Source organism: Lepidochelys olivacea, assembly GCF_965140295.1.
Source record: "Lepidochelys olivacea isolate rLepOli2 genome assembly, chromosome: 11".
Classification (NCBI taxonomy): Eukaryota; Metazoa; Chordata; order Testudines; family Cheloniidae; genus Lepidochelys; species Lepidochelys olivacea.
Window position 1 is genome coordinate 57,004,205 of NC_140421.1, and position 15,515 is coordinate 57,019,719.

Here is a 15,515-nt window from a genome sequence, read left to right on the forward strand (position 1 = left end):
TGGGCCCGGCCTGAGGAAGAGCTCGGTGTAAGCGGGAGAGCGTCTCCGCCCCCGCCGCGTCTCCGTCTCCGCCCCAGCCTGCGACTGGCGCCGGCGCTGCGGGCGTTCGGCACAGCTGGGGCTGTGCGGGAGGGCCGGTGAGGAGAGGGACTGCTCTCCACCGCCTCCCGCCTGAGCTGAAAATACGCGTTTCCTATGCTCCGTTCAGCCAACATCTTTCCCAAACACCAACATTACCCCGCCCCTCCACCGTTTTCGGAGTAAACCCGTATTTCCAGCCCAGTGCGCTGTATGGGCCCCATCCAAAGTCTAATAAAATCCATGGAAGTCTTTCCTTTAACTTCAGTGATCTTTGCATCAAGGAGGTACTTATTGATAGCTGAAAGGGTATCTCCTGTTCCTTGCACTGTTTTAAGTGGTTGAAAGATCATGTTAGAGAGAGGTTACTGAATCCTGACCAGATAAAGGAAGTGAAGGACTATGAAAAGAACATAAAATACAGCAACAGGTGCATCAGAAGGGCACAGATAGATCAAATAAGTGGATGCAGCTATCCAGGAAGAACAGAAGTCTAACTCCCTAATTTATGAAGATACTATTGGATGTAAACATTTATGGAAATCTATATTGGGAAAGCACCCTAGATTGGGTCAGGATTAAGTCAGATTTAACTCTTGGGCAGCACAGTTCAAAGTGAGTGTGAATCATAGAATTATAGGACTGAAAGAGACTTGAGAGGTCATCTGGTCGTCCAGTCCCCTGCACCCATAGCGGGACTCAGTATTATGAAATGCTACCAAGTTAGAATAGGAGCAGTTTACACCCACATTGCTCTCACTTTGTACTAGTGAAAATGAAAGGCAGTGTTGGATGGGCCCTTAAATTTTTTTCAGCCAGCTGACATGGAAATATAAAAAAGTTAGATGTATATTTAATAACTCAAGTTTTACTGATTACATAGATTCCTTGGAGGAAAGATATCTGTAGTTAATTTTCTTTTCATCAAGTGGAAACACAATAGCAGAACTCTTAAAAATGGAGAAACCATTTCTGTGACCCATTTGGAGTAGGGCAGTGATTATGTTTTTAGAGCAATTATTGTATTATCAGGCAAAGATGAAATCACTTACAGATATGTATTCTAGCTTCTGAGTTTGTATTAATTTACATCGAGTTCTATAGGCATTTCTAAATATCCTACTCTGTCTCCTGTTCCTTTTTTTAAAAAAAAGTCTCCATTTGGTGGACTGGATGGGACCAGACTACTTACCTGTGCTAGTTTATAAAATAAAATCCCTTCCTAGTTTATAAAATAAAATCCCTTCAACTACTAACAGCTAAAGGAGTTTCATTTAGATGATAGATGTCTGTGTTTTGAAGCCAGTGGCCTGCCTTCTTGTCCCGGTTCTACAAGTGTGCAGGTATAGCTAGTGACCGTGTCAATACTGAAACAGCAATGGAGCTATTACCTCCATATTTCATACCCATTATTAAACAAGGGGTTAGGCCCTGATTCTGCAAAGACTCATCCATGTGCTCAAGTTGGGTGAAATCCTGATCCTATTGAAGTCAAGGGGACTTTTGCCATTGACTTTAATTGGGCCAGGATTTCATCCTTTAACTTCAGTCAATAGGACTACTCACATGTGGAGTATTAAGCACGTGTAAAAGTCTTCTCAGGATCAATGCCATACCTTCCAAATGAGAAGTAACTGTGGTAATCTGAATGCAGGATTTCCTGATGCCATTTTAGAATATGGTACTGGAAATCTGTAATGGTTCAGCTACATAAGGAATGATCAGAGTAGAAATAGTAAGATGGGCTCTTATAAATGATTTATTAATTACTAAATTGTGGGAGTCATCGGGATTCTTTACTATGAGATTCCTATCAAAACATAAAAGCCAAAACATTTAAGTACTCTGATGGCTATTGTGTTTCTGAACGAGACCTTGAATATGACATTAATAATGTATGTCTTAGGACATCATAGGGCTTTTCTTTTTTCCACATTTATGGAGGCTCTTTTTGTATTATCTTCTGCCTTTTTCAGTGGGATGATCTTGGGATATCTCTCAGATGTATACATCTGATGAGTCTATCTTTCTTTCATGACTATTTAAAAAGATTATTATTTGTATTGGGGTAGCACCGAGGAGCCCCAGTCAGGAACGAGGGCCCCTTTGCGGTAGGTGCTGTACAAACAGAACAAAGAGATGGGTTTCTGTAATGACTGAAGTGTTTTTTTTTAAAATTCCACACATCTCCAAACCAAATACAAAGCACTATAATGAAGACTCAATAAATTCCATTCAAGAAAATAGTTATCTAAATCTAGATGTAATAAATTTAAAAGGTAACATTTATTTACATTCCTTGACAAAGACAATTAGGAATAGTCGGACAAACTACATCAGATTGAACTTTTCATTCATTTACATTTCAACAAGTAAAATCTTGTCAAACCAATCTTCACAACCATACATACCTCACCACCTGAAAAGTGAGCAAATATGGCAATTACAGCCAGATGTCAGATTTGTGTATGTAAAGACTCCGATGCTGAAGAAAATGTTAAATTGTCAGATAAGTTAGAAACCCCAAAGCAGTAACATTTTGCCGTGTATGCTTCCAATTCACATGAAGTCCAAAAGTAACCACCTGAAAGGAAAAATAAATAATAAAATAAGGATAGTAAGTAGGAGCATTTAAAAGCACATGGGGTCTGATCCAAAGCCAAAGGACCCTAACTGAAACACTCCCACTGACTTAGATGGGCTCATAAATCCCAAATTATTAGCGTGAGCATTGTTAAACAGTAAATTATTGTCTTTTCCTACTGGGAGTAATCTCTGTAAGCGTCAGGGTGAGGAACAGATTTCTCAAGGCCATGGAATGGCAGTGGAGCTACTGTGGCTGCTTGTTCCGGCCTCTCACCTTTCATAGGATCCAGCCACTGGCTGCATACGTACATATACACAATTTCTTGCCCATCTCCCTGCATGATTATGGCACAGAGACCTTTGTGGAGTACAGCTCTGTGGTGCTTGAGGACTGGATTTCAAATCCTGCCCCACCTAGAGTGGAAATGTACAGTTCTGCTGTGTTTAGCACATCATGTGGCTGCAAGACTGATAGGGTAGAGAGATTAGGAAGTTGAAATAATTAACTGAACACAAACCATGGTTAGAATTTAAATATTTTTTTAAAATGCCCAGTCTTTCAGCCCCTAAATCTTCATCAAGTTAACAACAGAATTCCCAGATATTTTGGGGGCCCAGAATCTGATCTTCTGTGATGCAATATTTAGACAACACAGTAAATCAAAGGTAGGGGACCACAATTAATTCTGTGTTTCTAGGTCTTCATCAGTTTGTGTCAAACATCAGTGTTGTTTTATGTTCCTTAGGCCCCAGACCTTGAGTTATCCTCTGTGTGGCTAATGCAGCAAAACACAAGTGCCCAGTAATTTAGTAATTTCACAGTAAATATAAACCATTTTGTAAGAACACTCAAAGCAAATATTTTCATTTATGAACAGCCAGAAATTTTTATTGAGAAATCATCTCTTACCCACTATTTATTACTAAAAACACTCCAAAGGGTCATTTAAATCACATTTGAATTTTTTTAAGTTTATAATTTTCATAGCTTCGCAATTTTAAAGCCAGAAGGGAGCACCAAGATTATTTAGTCTGTCTTCCTGCATTACACAAGCCATAGATTTTTATTCCGTAATTCCTTCACCAAACTAATAAATTCTTATTGAGGCGGAGCATATCTTTTAAAACCACTTTTAAATCCATTTGACATTGTTTGTGTGATGCTGGGTTTTTTTTCAAATTAAACCCATCAAAAGGTGACTTAAAATGAAAATATTAATACAATTGTCACTATAATATAATGAATGGTGGTGGTGTGCTACATAGTTCAGACAGAGCCATGGACTAGTGAGCTAAGCACAGGACTGGAAGCCAGGAACTCCTGAGTTTTAATCTTGACTGCCACTGACTCCTTGTAGGTCCTTGGACAAGTCACTTGGGACCTGATCCAAATCTTATTGAAGTTCTTACTGTTTGTAGAAAGGGGGAAATAATACTTAGCTACCCTCATCATGGTGTCATAAGGAGGATTGCTGTTTATATAGTATACAAAATAAAAAATAAATAACCAAGTTCCCTGCAGTACATTTGGCCATGGATATACTAATAGTGCAAGCTTGATTCATTTTATTTTACATTATAGACATACGAATCAGTTTGCACACTATTTTATCCAACCTTCACTTTTAATTAAAGAAATATGAAAATCACATTACATTTACAGAGATTTAAAAGGCGGATTACTCTTTGTTACTGTAATGTTTTCTTTTTTGAGTCTGTTTTTTCCTTGATGCGGACATATCATGGGAGGCTATCAACAGCCTCCACTTGAAAAATTTAGGTTGTAATAGGTTTTACTTGATCTCTTGAAATCTTTTCCTGTTTAATCCAGCAAAGGTCAAGTATTTGTCTCTGGAAATAAATTAGAGACATAAGCAGTGCATACACTTCTGACTTCAGAATACCTCTTACCATGCATATACTCCTGTTATTCCAGAAAGAAATTAACTCTTCAGAAATTTCTCCTTAAATAAATTTCAATCGGCTTTGAGTGAGAGTTAAAATACTACATGTTTCTGATGTGTTATCAAGAGCAAGTTATTTTTTTTCTTCATATAGAAGGGAAAATTACCCGAATCCAAATCTGTAACTCAACCACATGTAACTGTCAGCACAGAGGAAAAACAATCACTTTTACCTTGGTCAGCAGCTTCTTTCAGCCTTTGAAGTAGTTTTGAAATATTTTTTTCTTTTCTTCATAATCTGCAAATGCAGAAGCAGTAGGATCCGAGTAGATCGCTACAGGCCTGGGTCTGTCATTATTCATGGAGAAAGTATCTAGGAACTTTCTCAGATCAAGACCTCTTCCCGAAAAATAAGCCTGGAGTGTCCTGAAAAACTGAAGACAGTTTACATTTCAAAAATGTAAAATAAATAATCATATCCATTAAAACAAAGTAAATACACTACTTGTGAAAGGAACTGGATGGGAATGAAGTCCTCTATTTTATCCACAAACATGTACAGCATAGACAATGGCAGAGCAAGCTGCTCCACTCGGCTTTCACACTGTGTTTCAAGTATGACCTGGAATGATGACACCTTGCAGTGAGTTAGTCATATTCGTTTGCCAAGTACAGTCAGTCATTAGCCCCTGTGATGGCACTGGCCACACAGACCCAGCACTTGTTGACAGATTCTGACACTGAAGTTAATAGGATTGCATGTGGAGTAAGGTACTTCTCATCGTGAGGAAGAGTGTCAGAATCTGGCCTTGTGATATGGACACCTGTCCAAAGACCACCAACCCATCTCAGCTGAGGTCTCAGCTGAGCTGTACTGATGCAAACTTGTAACCTAGAGGAGAAAACCTCTCCCAACTGCCAGTCCCCACAATGTGTATATTTCTGACACCGAGAATATTAGTAAAAGGTATTTGTTAGCTTTGGTTCTCCAAATAACAGGTGGCATAAATTAGGAAAATTGAATCAGACTGTTTCAAAGGTCTGAAATTATTTCTTCAGATCCCTAGGCTTTAGGGTACACCTTAACTGTGAAGTACACCTTAACTGTGAAGCTTATTGAACAGCCTACAATATCTGGAAGTCCCTCAAACTGATATGCGTTCCAAATATACAAGAGTATAGTTTATGTAAAGCCTCTAAGATCTTCATAAGAAATGTGATTAGAGTATTATGCTGCCCAATTTGCTAACATTTTCTTTAGAAAAGACGCACAGTGAAACCTGCATTAAGAACAGCCTCTAGCAACAGCCAGAGTAGCCTCAGGTTTTCCAGTACAATTTTATTTATCCTAAAAGTCACCTGCAACTGGTTTGAGCTGATCCTTTGGCTGGATAGTCTTCATTATATTTAAAAAATACTAGGTTTTAGTTAGTGGGTTTTTTTAATTTATATTTGGTCACCTTCCAAACAAGTACAACCATTGCTGCTAATCACTGACATGTTTCTCACAACTTTTGCATAAGACCTTATAAATAATCCTTTGTAATCGAATATTCTCCATTATTGTTAATTGGCTGTCATATCTTAAAGCATTCAAGGTGCTGTGTCAGATGTGAATATATTTGTGTTTTCAAACCATGGTTTAGCATTTGACTTAAGCAATATTATCTATACAGTCAACAAGAACAGGACTAGGAGAACACACAGAGCACCCCTATTCTGTTGGATAAAGCAAGTTCTATTTTCATAGATCAAAATACATCTCTTTTAAAATTAATGTGTACTGCACATGGATCTTCCTCATACCTATGTACAGTATTTGAAATTGAAAGTTTCTTCAAGTTAGATTAAAGCATGTGCAGGTGGCTGCTGACGCTGACCATACAGAGCACAGCAGAGTTACTAACACTAGCTAAGAGGTTCCCTTTTCACTTTGAAGTTTTTAACTACAAAAGGTAAGAAATTCTTATAATGAGACACCTAAATATGTGAAACACAAAGTTTGGGCTTCATTACAGTGTTTCCTGTAGGGTTTCCTTACCAGATCTCGGTTTCTGGGATTGTTCAGAGGTTTCCATTTTTCTTCTGGCCTCAGCGGAGCCCCCTTTGCCAACCCCCTCAGAGTAAGCGTAGTGCACAGAACCAGAAGTGCCACTTTACACATGCTGGAGAGATGAGCAGACTGCACATGAGAGGGGGAAAGAATCAGACTGCATGAGTTCTATAAAACATGCACCACTGACACATGAAAGCAAGCATTTCATATAATTAATGCGGATAAATGGTTTAAAACAATCAGTCCATGACAAGGAGGATCTACCTACTGGAGAATATATATTAGTGTGTGTGTGGTTTTTCTCCCTCCCTCCCCCCCCCACCTTTAGTGTATCTTGAGAAACAGATTAGTCCTAAAGAAATGCTTCCCATTCCATTGCTACCTCTGTGACACTGGTCCCCTCTCTATTTCCATCATATAATAGTTCTAAAATAGCTAACCATTTTGTTACAGCAGCAGATCTTTGTGTGCCCTGAGGAAAATATAGCAATATAATTAAAAATGCAGATAGCCCAATTTTAAAACTGCTTGAGAAAAACTAAATATAGTAAATATATGAAATAATAAATTAATAATATAGTACATTTTACAACTTGATGCAACATAAAAATACCCAAACACTTACTCTCACTCTCTCCTTAAATAAAGCTTACCTGTAAGTTTGGCTCTGGCTTGCCCCTTCCTGGCTAGCCTGTCTATAATCTGCAAAACAGACTGATCTCTCCACTTATATTGCTAGTGGACTGACTGTGGGTGGGTGCCAATGACGTTAGTAGTATTGCAGTAATGATTCCATTTCCATCCATGACAAAGACCCTTGAGAATCTCATCATTGATACTCTTAAGGCCTGTTGCTACTAAATTTTGCAGCACACAGTGCCCTCCCGCCTCATCCAGCCACATCACTGAAAATTTGTGGATGGCAAAATAAGAAATTTCCTGCAGGGATGGTGGAAGCTTAATAAAATGTTACTTTTATACATTTGTTTTTCAGATAATTCTATCTGGCACAAGGATCTCCAAGATAAGCTAGATATGGTGCAATTTCCTGGTGCTGGAAGATAGCAAGGTGAGGTCTATTTCAAGATGCAAAATCTTAGCACCTTAATGAAAATATTAACCTGATATCATCGGCGTTCATTTACAGATTGCATCTGGGGATACTAGAGTGGATGATTCCAAGGTATTCTAGACAAAGATTCTAACAAGGACTACACTCTTTAACTTGTTCTTATTCAATAATATCAGTTCAAAACTGCTATGACATTTGATCGTAGTTCTCATATATTTTTCTCCTTACAGTTTAAAGAACATTTTAGTTACAGCAGTTGCACTAAACTGTCATTTTTCAAGTTGGGCATCTTGGTCATTCTTTTAGCACCAGTCCATTATTATTAATGATAAATATTTGTATAAAATGCCATATCAGTAGGTGTGTATCTTTATTTATTGAGATTTAAACTTTTTAAAGACACTGATCTATGGCTCTAGGAACTCTGACATCACTAACACAAATAAAATTCCAGCTGCATTATTTTGCTATCTATAGTAATGTGTGTACCTAGCACATAGATTATCTTATAAGGTTACACTGGGAGTTATTATAATATTTAGACTAGATTGTTTTTGTTATCTGTGGGCAGCTTGGAGACATTGAGCTCTTAAATACATGCATTCTGGCTTTCAGATCAACACCATGGACAGCAACAACAGGAGAAACAGCTGAGTAAACTGCATGGGGTTTCAGCTATTTTAAATTAACCAGTCTGACCGAATAAGCTAGTCACAGCACACACAAACACACCACACACTCTTTATATGTCTGTCAAACAGATGCTTCTCATATAAGGCAGATAGAAGTTGAGAAGGACCTCAATGTCCGGTAGTGAGGAAAACTTCTGGTTTCATGCCAGTTCCAGGGCATTCACCAAGTTTCACTCAGCAGTTTTGTTTGTAGAGTTTCTCTCTTTTTAGACACAGAAGAGGCTGTGTTTGTCCTGGAGGTTTCTACAGATTTCAATGAGACCAGAAAGAGAACATAAACAGACCCAATAATTAACTCATCTTTGCCTTTGCTATTTACTTTCCCCCCATAGAAACAGTTATTGAAAAAAGTTAACTGGCCACCTTGCTCCTTGACTAAGAGATCTCAGTACTGGAACTCTGGTGGTCTGGATTGAATGTCTGGCTCTGCCACTGGCTTCCTGCGTGATCGTGGGCAAGTCACTTAATCTTTGTGCCTCACTTCCCTATCTGTAACATGGGGATTGTCTTATCTATTTAGATTGTAGGGGCTTCAGGCAAGGATTGGCTTTTGCTAAGCATCTGTAGCACACCAAGCACCAGGCCCTCCCCTCTGTTGAGGCCTCTATGCACTACTGTAATACAAATAACAACATTTTAAAAATATAAACAAGTGAGAAAAATAATTTGAAGTAAATATGGAAAAATAAAACATTTCTGATGTGTTCTGAAAAAGTAAATATACTTAGTTCATCTCATTTTTTAGGATCTGGTCCAGTAGAAGCCATTATTGCTTTTCTGTCTGCATTCACTCCAAAAACCCCAGAAATGAATAGACAAACATACTATCAAGATAGTTCTTCAGAATAGAAGCAATTTCAGGTGGTCTATTTTATTATCGTATAATGTGGGCATCTTATCTGCATGATGTACTGGATGCAGACTAAATTGAATATGACTAATAAAATATTTGAATGATGCGTTGAAAAAATTTTATAATGTCCATTATAAACAGATGTTTGTTAAATAAAACATCTGAAATTGCCCATTACTACTTCTGCATTAATGAACTCCTGTATCGTAATTTAGCTTTCTAACCTAGTATCTCACCTAGTATCTTGGAAGGCGGCTGAGGGGGGATATTTGTACTCCTGCCAGTCCCTGATTGTGGCTGATCCTACTGTTGTATAAGTCAATGCAAATCTCTCTGACTCTAATGGCAACAGAAGCGAATCCAAAGGTATCACTTGTCTCAGATGTGAAGAGATATCTAGTGGTTTGTTTTGGCAACGAGCAGAGTGGAAGGAGATACTGCCTGCAATAACTGCTGTTACATATTTTTTGTTGGCCTGTGAACTAAAATCATTTCATTCCAAGAACAGGAATATAATAAGAGTCAAAAATATCCCATAAAAGCTCTCAGTACCTGGACCAGGAGAAAATAGCTGCTTCTGTGGTCAGCTAAAGCAAAGGCTCATTGGGTCTTAGGCTTCATACTTATCCCATATTCTTTATCAATGATTTTTATTACTACTTTAACCAAAATTACAATCACTTAATTATTAATCAAAGAAAACCAAACAAGAGTTACAGGGTTTTGACTTTACAAAACCCCAGTATAAACCACATCAGAGTCCACTAAAACACCACCAGGTCTCTGAAGAAGGGAAAGAAAAACCTTAGAAATCCAAATAGTCTTTGGGGTTCCCAACCTGCGGATTGTGATACTCTTCCTCTTTCTTTACGTCTAGATGGGGAATATGGGAGTGTCACAAAGGTGTGTTTTGTGTTGTGTGGTCATGGAATGGAAAACACTGAGACCCTCTGAAGCAAACATCAGAAGAAAACTTTGCATTTTGTCATGCAGCATAAAAAGTGTGTAAGTAAGGTCATTTCCATAGAAATATCTCAATTATTAATTTTTTTCAAAGAAATATTGACAATTATATATTTGAATTGGAACCCTAATGACAGGAATTAAAGGCAGAGGACTGGAAGAGGGCAAATATTGCCCATCTATAAAAAGGGGAATAAGGACAACCAAGGGAATTACAGACCAGTCAGTTTAACTTCAGTACCCAGAAAGATAATGGAGTAAATAATCAAGCAGTTAATTTGTAAACACCTAGAAGATAATAAGGTGATAAGTAATAGTCAACATGGATTTATCAAGAATAAATCATGTAAAATCAATCAAATAGCTTTCTTTGACTGGGTAACAGCCTTGTGAATGGGGGAAAGCAGTAGATGTGCTATATATGTTGACTTTAGTAAGGCTTTTGATACTGTCTCACATGACCTTCTCATAAACTAGCCTAGATGGAGCTACTATAAGGTGGGTGGCATAACTGGTTAGAAAACAGTTCCCAGAGGGTAGTTATCAGTGGTTCACAGGCAAGTGGAAGAACCTATCAAGAAGGGTCCTTCACGGATTGGTCCTGAGACTGGTTCTGTTTAATATCTTCATAAATGATTTAGATAATGACATAAAGAGTACAATTATAAAATTTGTGGATGATACCAAATTGGAAGGGGTTGCAAGTGCTTTGGAGGATAAGATTAAAATTTAAAATGATCTGGACAAATTGGGGAAATGGTCTGAAATAAATAGGATGAAATCCACTAAGGACAAATGCAACATACTCCATTTAGGAAAGAACAGTCAGTTACACACATACAAAATGGAAAATGACTGCCTAGGAAGGAGTACTGCAGAAAGGGATCTGGGAGTTATAGTGGATCACAAGCTAAATATAAGTAAACAGTGTAACACTGTCCTTCCACACCCAAAAGCGAACATCATTGTGGGATATATCAGCAGGAGTGTTGTAAGCAAGACATGAGAAGAAGTTTGTCCACTCTACTCTGTGCTGGTAAGGCCTCCACTGGAGTATTGCGTCCAATTCTGGGTGCCACATTTCAGGAAAAATGTGGACAAATTGTATAAAGTCCAGAGAAGAGCAACAAAAATGCTTAAAGGTCTAGAAAACATGACCTATGAGGAAAGATTGGAAAAAAAATGGGTTTGTTTAGTCTGAAGGAGGCTGAGGGAGGACATAAGTTTTCAACTATATAAAAGGTTGTTACGAGGAGGAGGGAGAAAAAATGTTCTCTTTAACCTCTGAGGATAGGAAAAGAAGCAAGGGGCTTAAATTGCAGCAAGGAAGGTTTAGGCTGGACATTAGGAAAAACTTCCTGTCAGGTTAGCTAAGCACTGGAACAAATTGCCTAGGGAGGTTGTGAAATCTCCATCATTGGAGGTTTTTAAGAACAAGTTAGACAAACACCTATCAGGAATGGTTTATTACTTAGTCCTGCCTTGAATGCAGGGGGCCGGACTAGATGACCTACTGAAGTCCCTTCCAGTCCTGCACTTGAATGATTCTATGCCTGCACCTTAAAACTGAAGAATATTTTAAAGCATGAATATTTTGCATACATGTCACACTATTTTTCCCTTTTGTCACAAAAGAAAGAGGTGGGTTGATAATTTGAGATGCATTGGGTTTGATATGGGGCATTTGTTATTGAACAGGCTGCTTTCAAAGCGTAAGCTATGTTACAAAGGAATATACATTAAATTTTGATTATATTTTCAATTTGCAAAAGGTAGTTGACAATAAGTAATGCTTTAACCGTAGACTTTGAGTCTACTTACGTTTAACCTACTGTTCTTGTATATACACCAGGATGATACTTTCTGAGTAGGAGATATAGCTCTATAGTTAAATGAGTAAAAACTCTGCTGGAACTATGGGAAGGAAAGAGGAGACTTGGTGCATTTCTGACTCTGTCTTCCCATACAACAATTTTGTGATGAAATCAGGTCTCATCTGAACAAATAAAAAAATCCTAAATAAGGTGCAAAAATCTGTCAGGAAGTTCTCTTTTGTACTGAACCACACTATCCTCCACAAAGAAGCTAGGAGTCCAATAGCCAAAGTTACCTCACTGTCCCGGGAGGCAGTCGGGGGCAGGGGTGTGGATAGGGGTCAGGGCAGTCAGGGGACAGAGAGCGGGGGTGGGGGGAGGGATTAGGGGCGGTGGTCAGAGGACAAGGAACAGGGGGGTTGGATGGGTCAGAGGTTCTGAGGGGGGCAGTCAGGGGGCAGGAAGCAGGTGCGGGTGGATAGGGGGCAGGGGCCAGGCTGTTTGGGGAGGCACAGCCTTCCCTACCCGGCCCTCCATACAGTTCCATGCCCTAATGTGGCCCTCAGGCCAAAAAGTTTGCCCACCCATGGGTTCAGAGCTCTTACCCCATTCCCCACCTTCTTTAGGTGTTGCTTCTCCTAACCCACTTCAAATTCCAGTTTGCTGGGGAGCCAGAACACCTACTGAATGAGTACCTGCACTAGGTACCTGCCAAACTGTGATAAAATAACTTTGGCAACTTAACTTACCCACCATGACCCAGGGCTGCTGAGAGAAAGGTGAGAAAACTACAGTTATAATCGATGTACAAGAAAATACTATGTGAAATAGTAATAGTTTGGGAAAGAAGAAAGACTAGAGGTGAGGAAAGAATAGTTACATTTTTCAGCAAGCATCATCTCAGTTTATTATGTTTTCTCTTATGAGAGTTAGGCAGATGATGTGTGCCTACCACTTAAGGATAAATTAACATTTTGAAATCTATTCTATATGGAGGATAATTACTGCCTCTCAAGTCCCAAGTAGGCCAAGTACTCTTTAGGTCTGAACAAACAAATTACATATTTCCCCAAGTAATGTTATTAATACATAGGCTTCTTTTGTTCACTGTTTTTATTTTCTTTTTATTTTACCTTCCTAATACTTAGAATACCACGTATTACAATTTAGAAAGAAAAGCACTAAACTGCTTCACATCAATACCTGAGCAAAGACTGAAGGCAAATGTTCAACACTATGCCCAATGGTGTGGGGAAAAATACAGGTAACAACATTCACAACACTCTGCACACAGTATGACTAATAGGTGGCACTTTTTGTGAATTACAACCATTTATATGAATGCAAGTGTTAGTGTACCATAAAAAAATATATACACAAAAATAAGATGTGTATTTAATACAATATATATGCTGGACAAAAGTCATGCACATTTGTGTGGAAAAGACAAGTAAAAATTAAATTTTGAGTACATACTGCACATAATAGACCCTTCAGACAGTATGAAGGTCGCAAATGAGTTCCCGTTCAAATCTAACTTTCACTGATGTCAACAAGAAAAGGACTAGGCTCCAAGAGCACAATATTGCAAGGTGCTGAGAGCTCTCATCTTTCACTGGATTTCAGTAATGTACTCAACATCTTTCAAGGTGTGTTCAGCACCTCACAGGATCAGGCCCTAACTATTTATATTTATCATATATTGCATAAAGTACAGTTGAGAACTCAATTACAATCATTTTTATAAAGAATGATAATGGATTATAGCCTCAATATTCCCACAACTTTAGTTAAGACCCTGTCAACAGTCTCTATAAACCTGTAACTGCTGGGGTTAACTCCACCAAAAACATTCATGCCAAGTTTAAACTGACCATACAAGATCTCAAACTATAAGAAAATATTTACAAAAAATCAATTAGGCTGTTTTGAAATTATAAAAATTCCAAAATTGTTTGTGGTTTCCAACATTTTTAAGAGCTCTTGTAATTACTTTAAAACAGTATGAACTGATATTTTGCAGGGGCAAGAGTCTATCATGGCATTTGGAGGAGAAATTAAAAGACGATCTGCAAAGGAAACAAATTATTGGGCTTGTTCAATTTTTTCTTGGTTCTTTATGATTATAAAGGTGCTCTCAACTTTGGTAGGTGGTGTGCGGTGGTATTTTTTTAAGGTTTTTCATATTAGAAATTCAGGTTTTGGCTAGCTTGGAAAGGAACAATGATTGGAACTAGCAAAACAAAGTCAAGAAAGTGAAAGTGAAGTGATTGATAGAAGATTTTTACTCACACCATTTAAACAGGAATTAATAAAAATAAAAGTTTTGAAGTCCAATGACTATTTAACATTTTGAAGAAAGGTCATCTTTGTACTGGATTCAACATCCCTGCCCCTTCAATTAAAAAGTGAGGTTTAACAATCTTCTGATATCCAGTAGGTCCTATCGCAAGAGCCAGAAAAGCCACAGTTGACTGTCCTCATATTCTTAGAAAAAAAAATTTAAATCCAAAAATGAATAAAAGGATCTGAAATGCTTTAATGGATCAGAAAGAACCAAAATATGGCATAAGTCTATTTTTTGTAAAGTCCTTTGCAGGTTATATGTAAAATAATTAATTTTTCTTCAGAAATATAATTCACTATACAATGCTTATGGGAACACTACAGTATTATACCCTTTTGCTTTTAAACAGGCCCAGATATTAAGTGTACATTGTTAATGTGGTCTTTACAGCTTTAGGTAAGGTTTCTAGGGGAAAAAATAAAATCTTAATATAATTACAATTAATTTCTATAGGGGGTTAGGATTGTGACACAAAAAGCAACAAAAGCCAAGACGCACACCTGAGGCTTATACTTCTTTCTTGTTATTTCTTTTTTTGGTCACAATGGTAGGAGTTCAGGAATTAATGTAAACAACAATTCTGAATTTCCTGCCTTTAAGGTTTGGATTCAAAGCAACTAATGTAAAGAAAATTTAGTTGTATTTAAAAAATAGTGGAGGCCTCCAAGAATGCCACAGCTAACACAGGGAGAGTAAGAAAGTAACACCCCCCTCTCTCCTGCTACTCAATCAAGTTTCAATTATGATCCATACTTTAAAAAAATTCTTTGGACAACTTCATATGGACTTTCACAATGTAATCAAAGGCTACCGAAGTTTACAGGCTTGAACTGCAGTGTGTTCATTTAGTTGTTTAAATAGTGAGAAAATATTATGTAATTTTCATTTTGGTTTGGCACTCTAATTGTGTGTGTCATTTTTATTCTTTGTAGAGTGCTGTAATGTTATAGCTGTCAGTTACTGAAGTATCTCCAATATGGTTCTCAAACTGCAGTTACATAATTGAATATTAAAGTTTTAATTTCCACCAGAATAAAATAGTTAATAGTCAAACGCAGCAACAGAAATTAAAAAACTTAAAAATCAAAATGCCTCATACATTTTTTTCAGATTTACAATAAATTCAAACATTTTCTCACTTGTTTCAGAA

At 37.7% G+C, this 15,515-nt stretch overlaps 1 protein-coding gene across 4 annotated transcripts in view; it reads right to left on the minus strand.

Annotated features, from left to right (window-relative positions):
* Window positions 1–2,345: 2,345 nt before the first annotated feature.
* The window catches only part of PGAP1 (post-GPI attachment to proteins inositol deacylase 1), an 80,775-nt gene continuing 67,605 nt past the window's right edge, over window positions 2,346–15,515 (minus strand). For 2 of the 4 annotated variants that reach the window (XM_084643610.1, XM_084643611.1), the window contains exons 28-30: window positions 6,610–6,750; window positions 4,802–5,002; window positions 2,346–2,662 (exon numbers count right to left, since the gene is read on the minus strand). In XM_084643610.1, coding sequence (XP_084499736.1) covers window positions 4,820–5,002; window positions 6,610–6,750 — 324 coding nt within the window. In that variant the 3' untranslated portion in view covers window positions 2,346–2,662; window positions 4,802–4,819. Of the gene's footprint in view, window positions 2,663–4,801; window positions 5,003–6,609; window positions 6,751–8,222; window positions 8,632–15,515 lie in introns of those variants that run through there. The other 2 variants (XR_014713620.1, XR_014713621.1) reach the window with 1 other exon arrangement.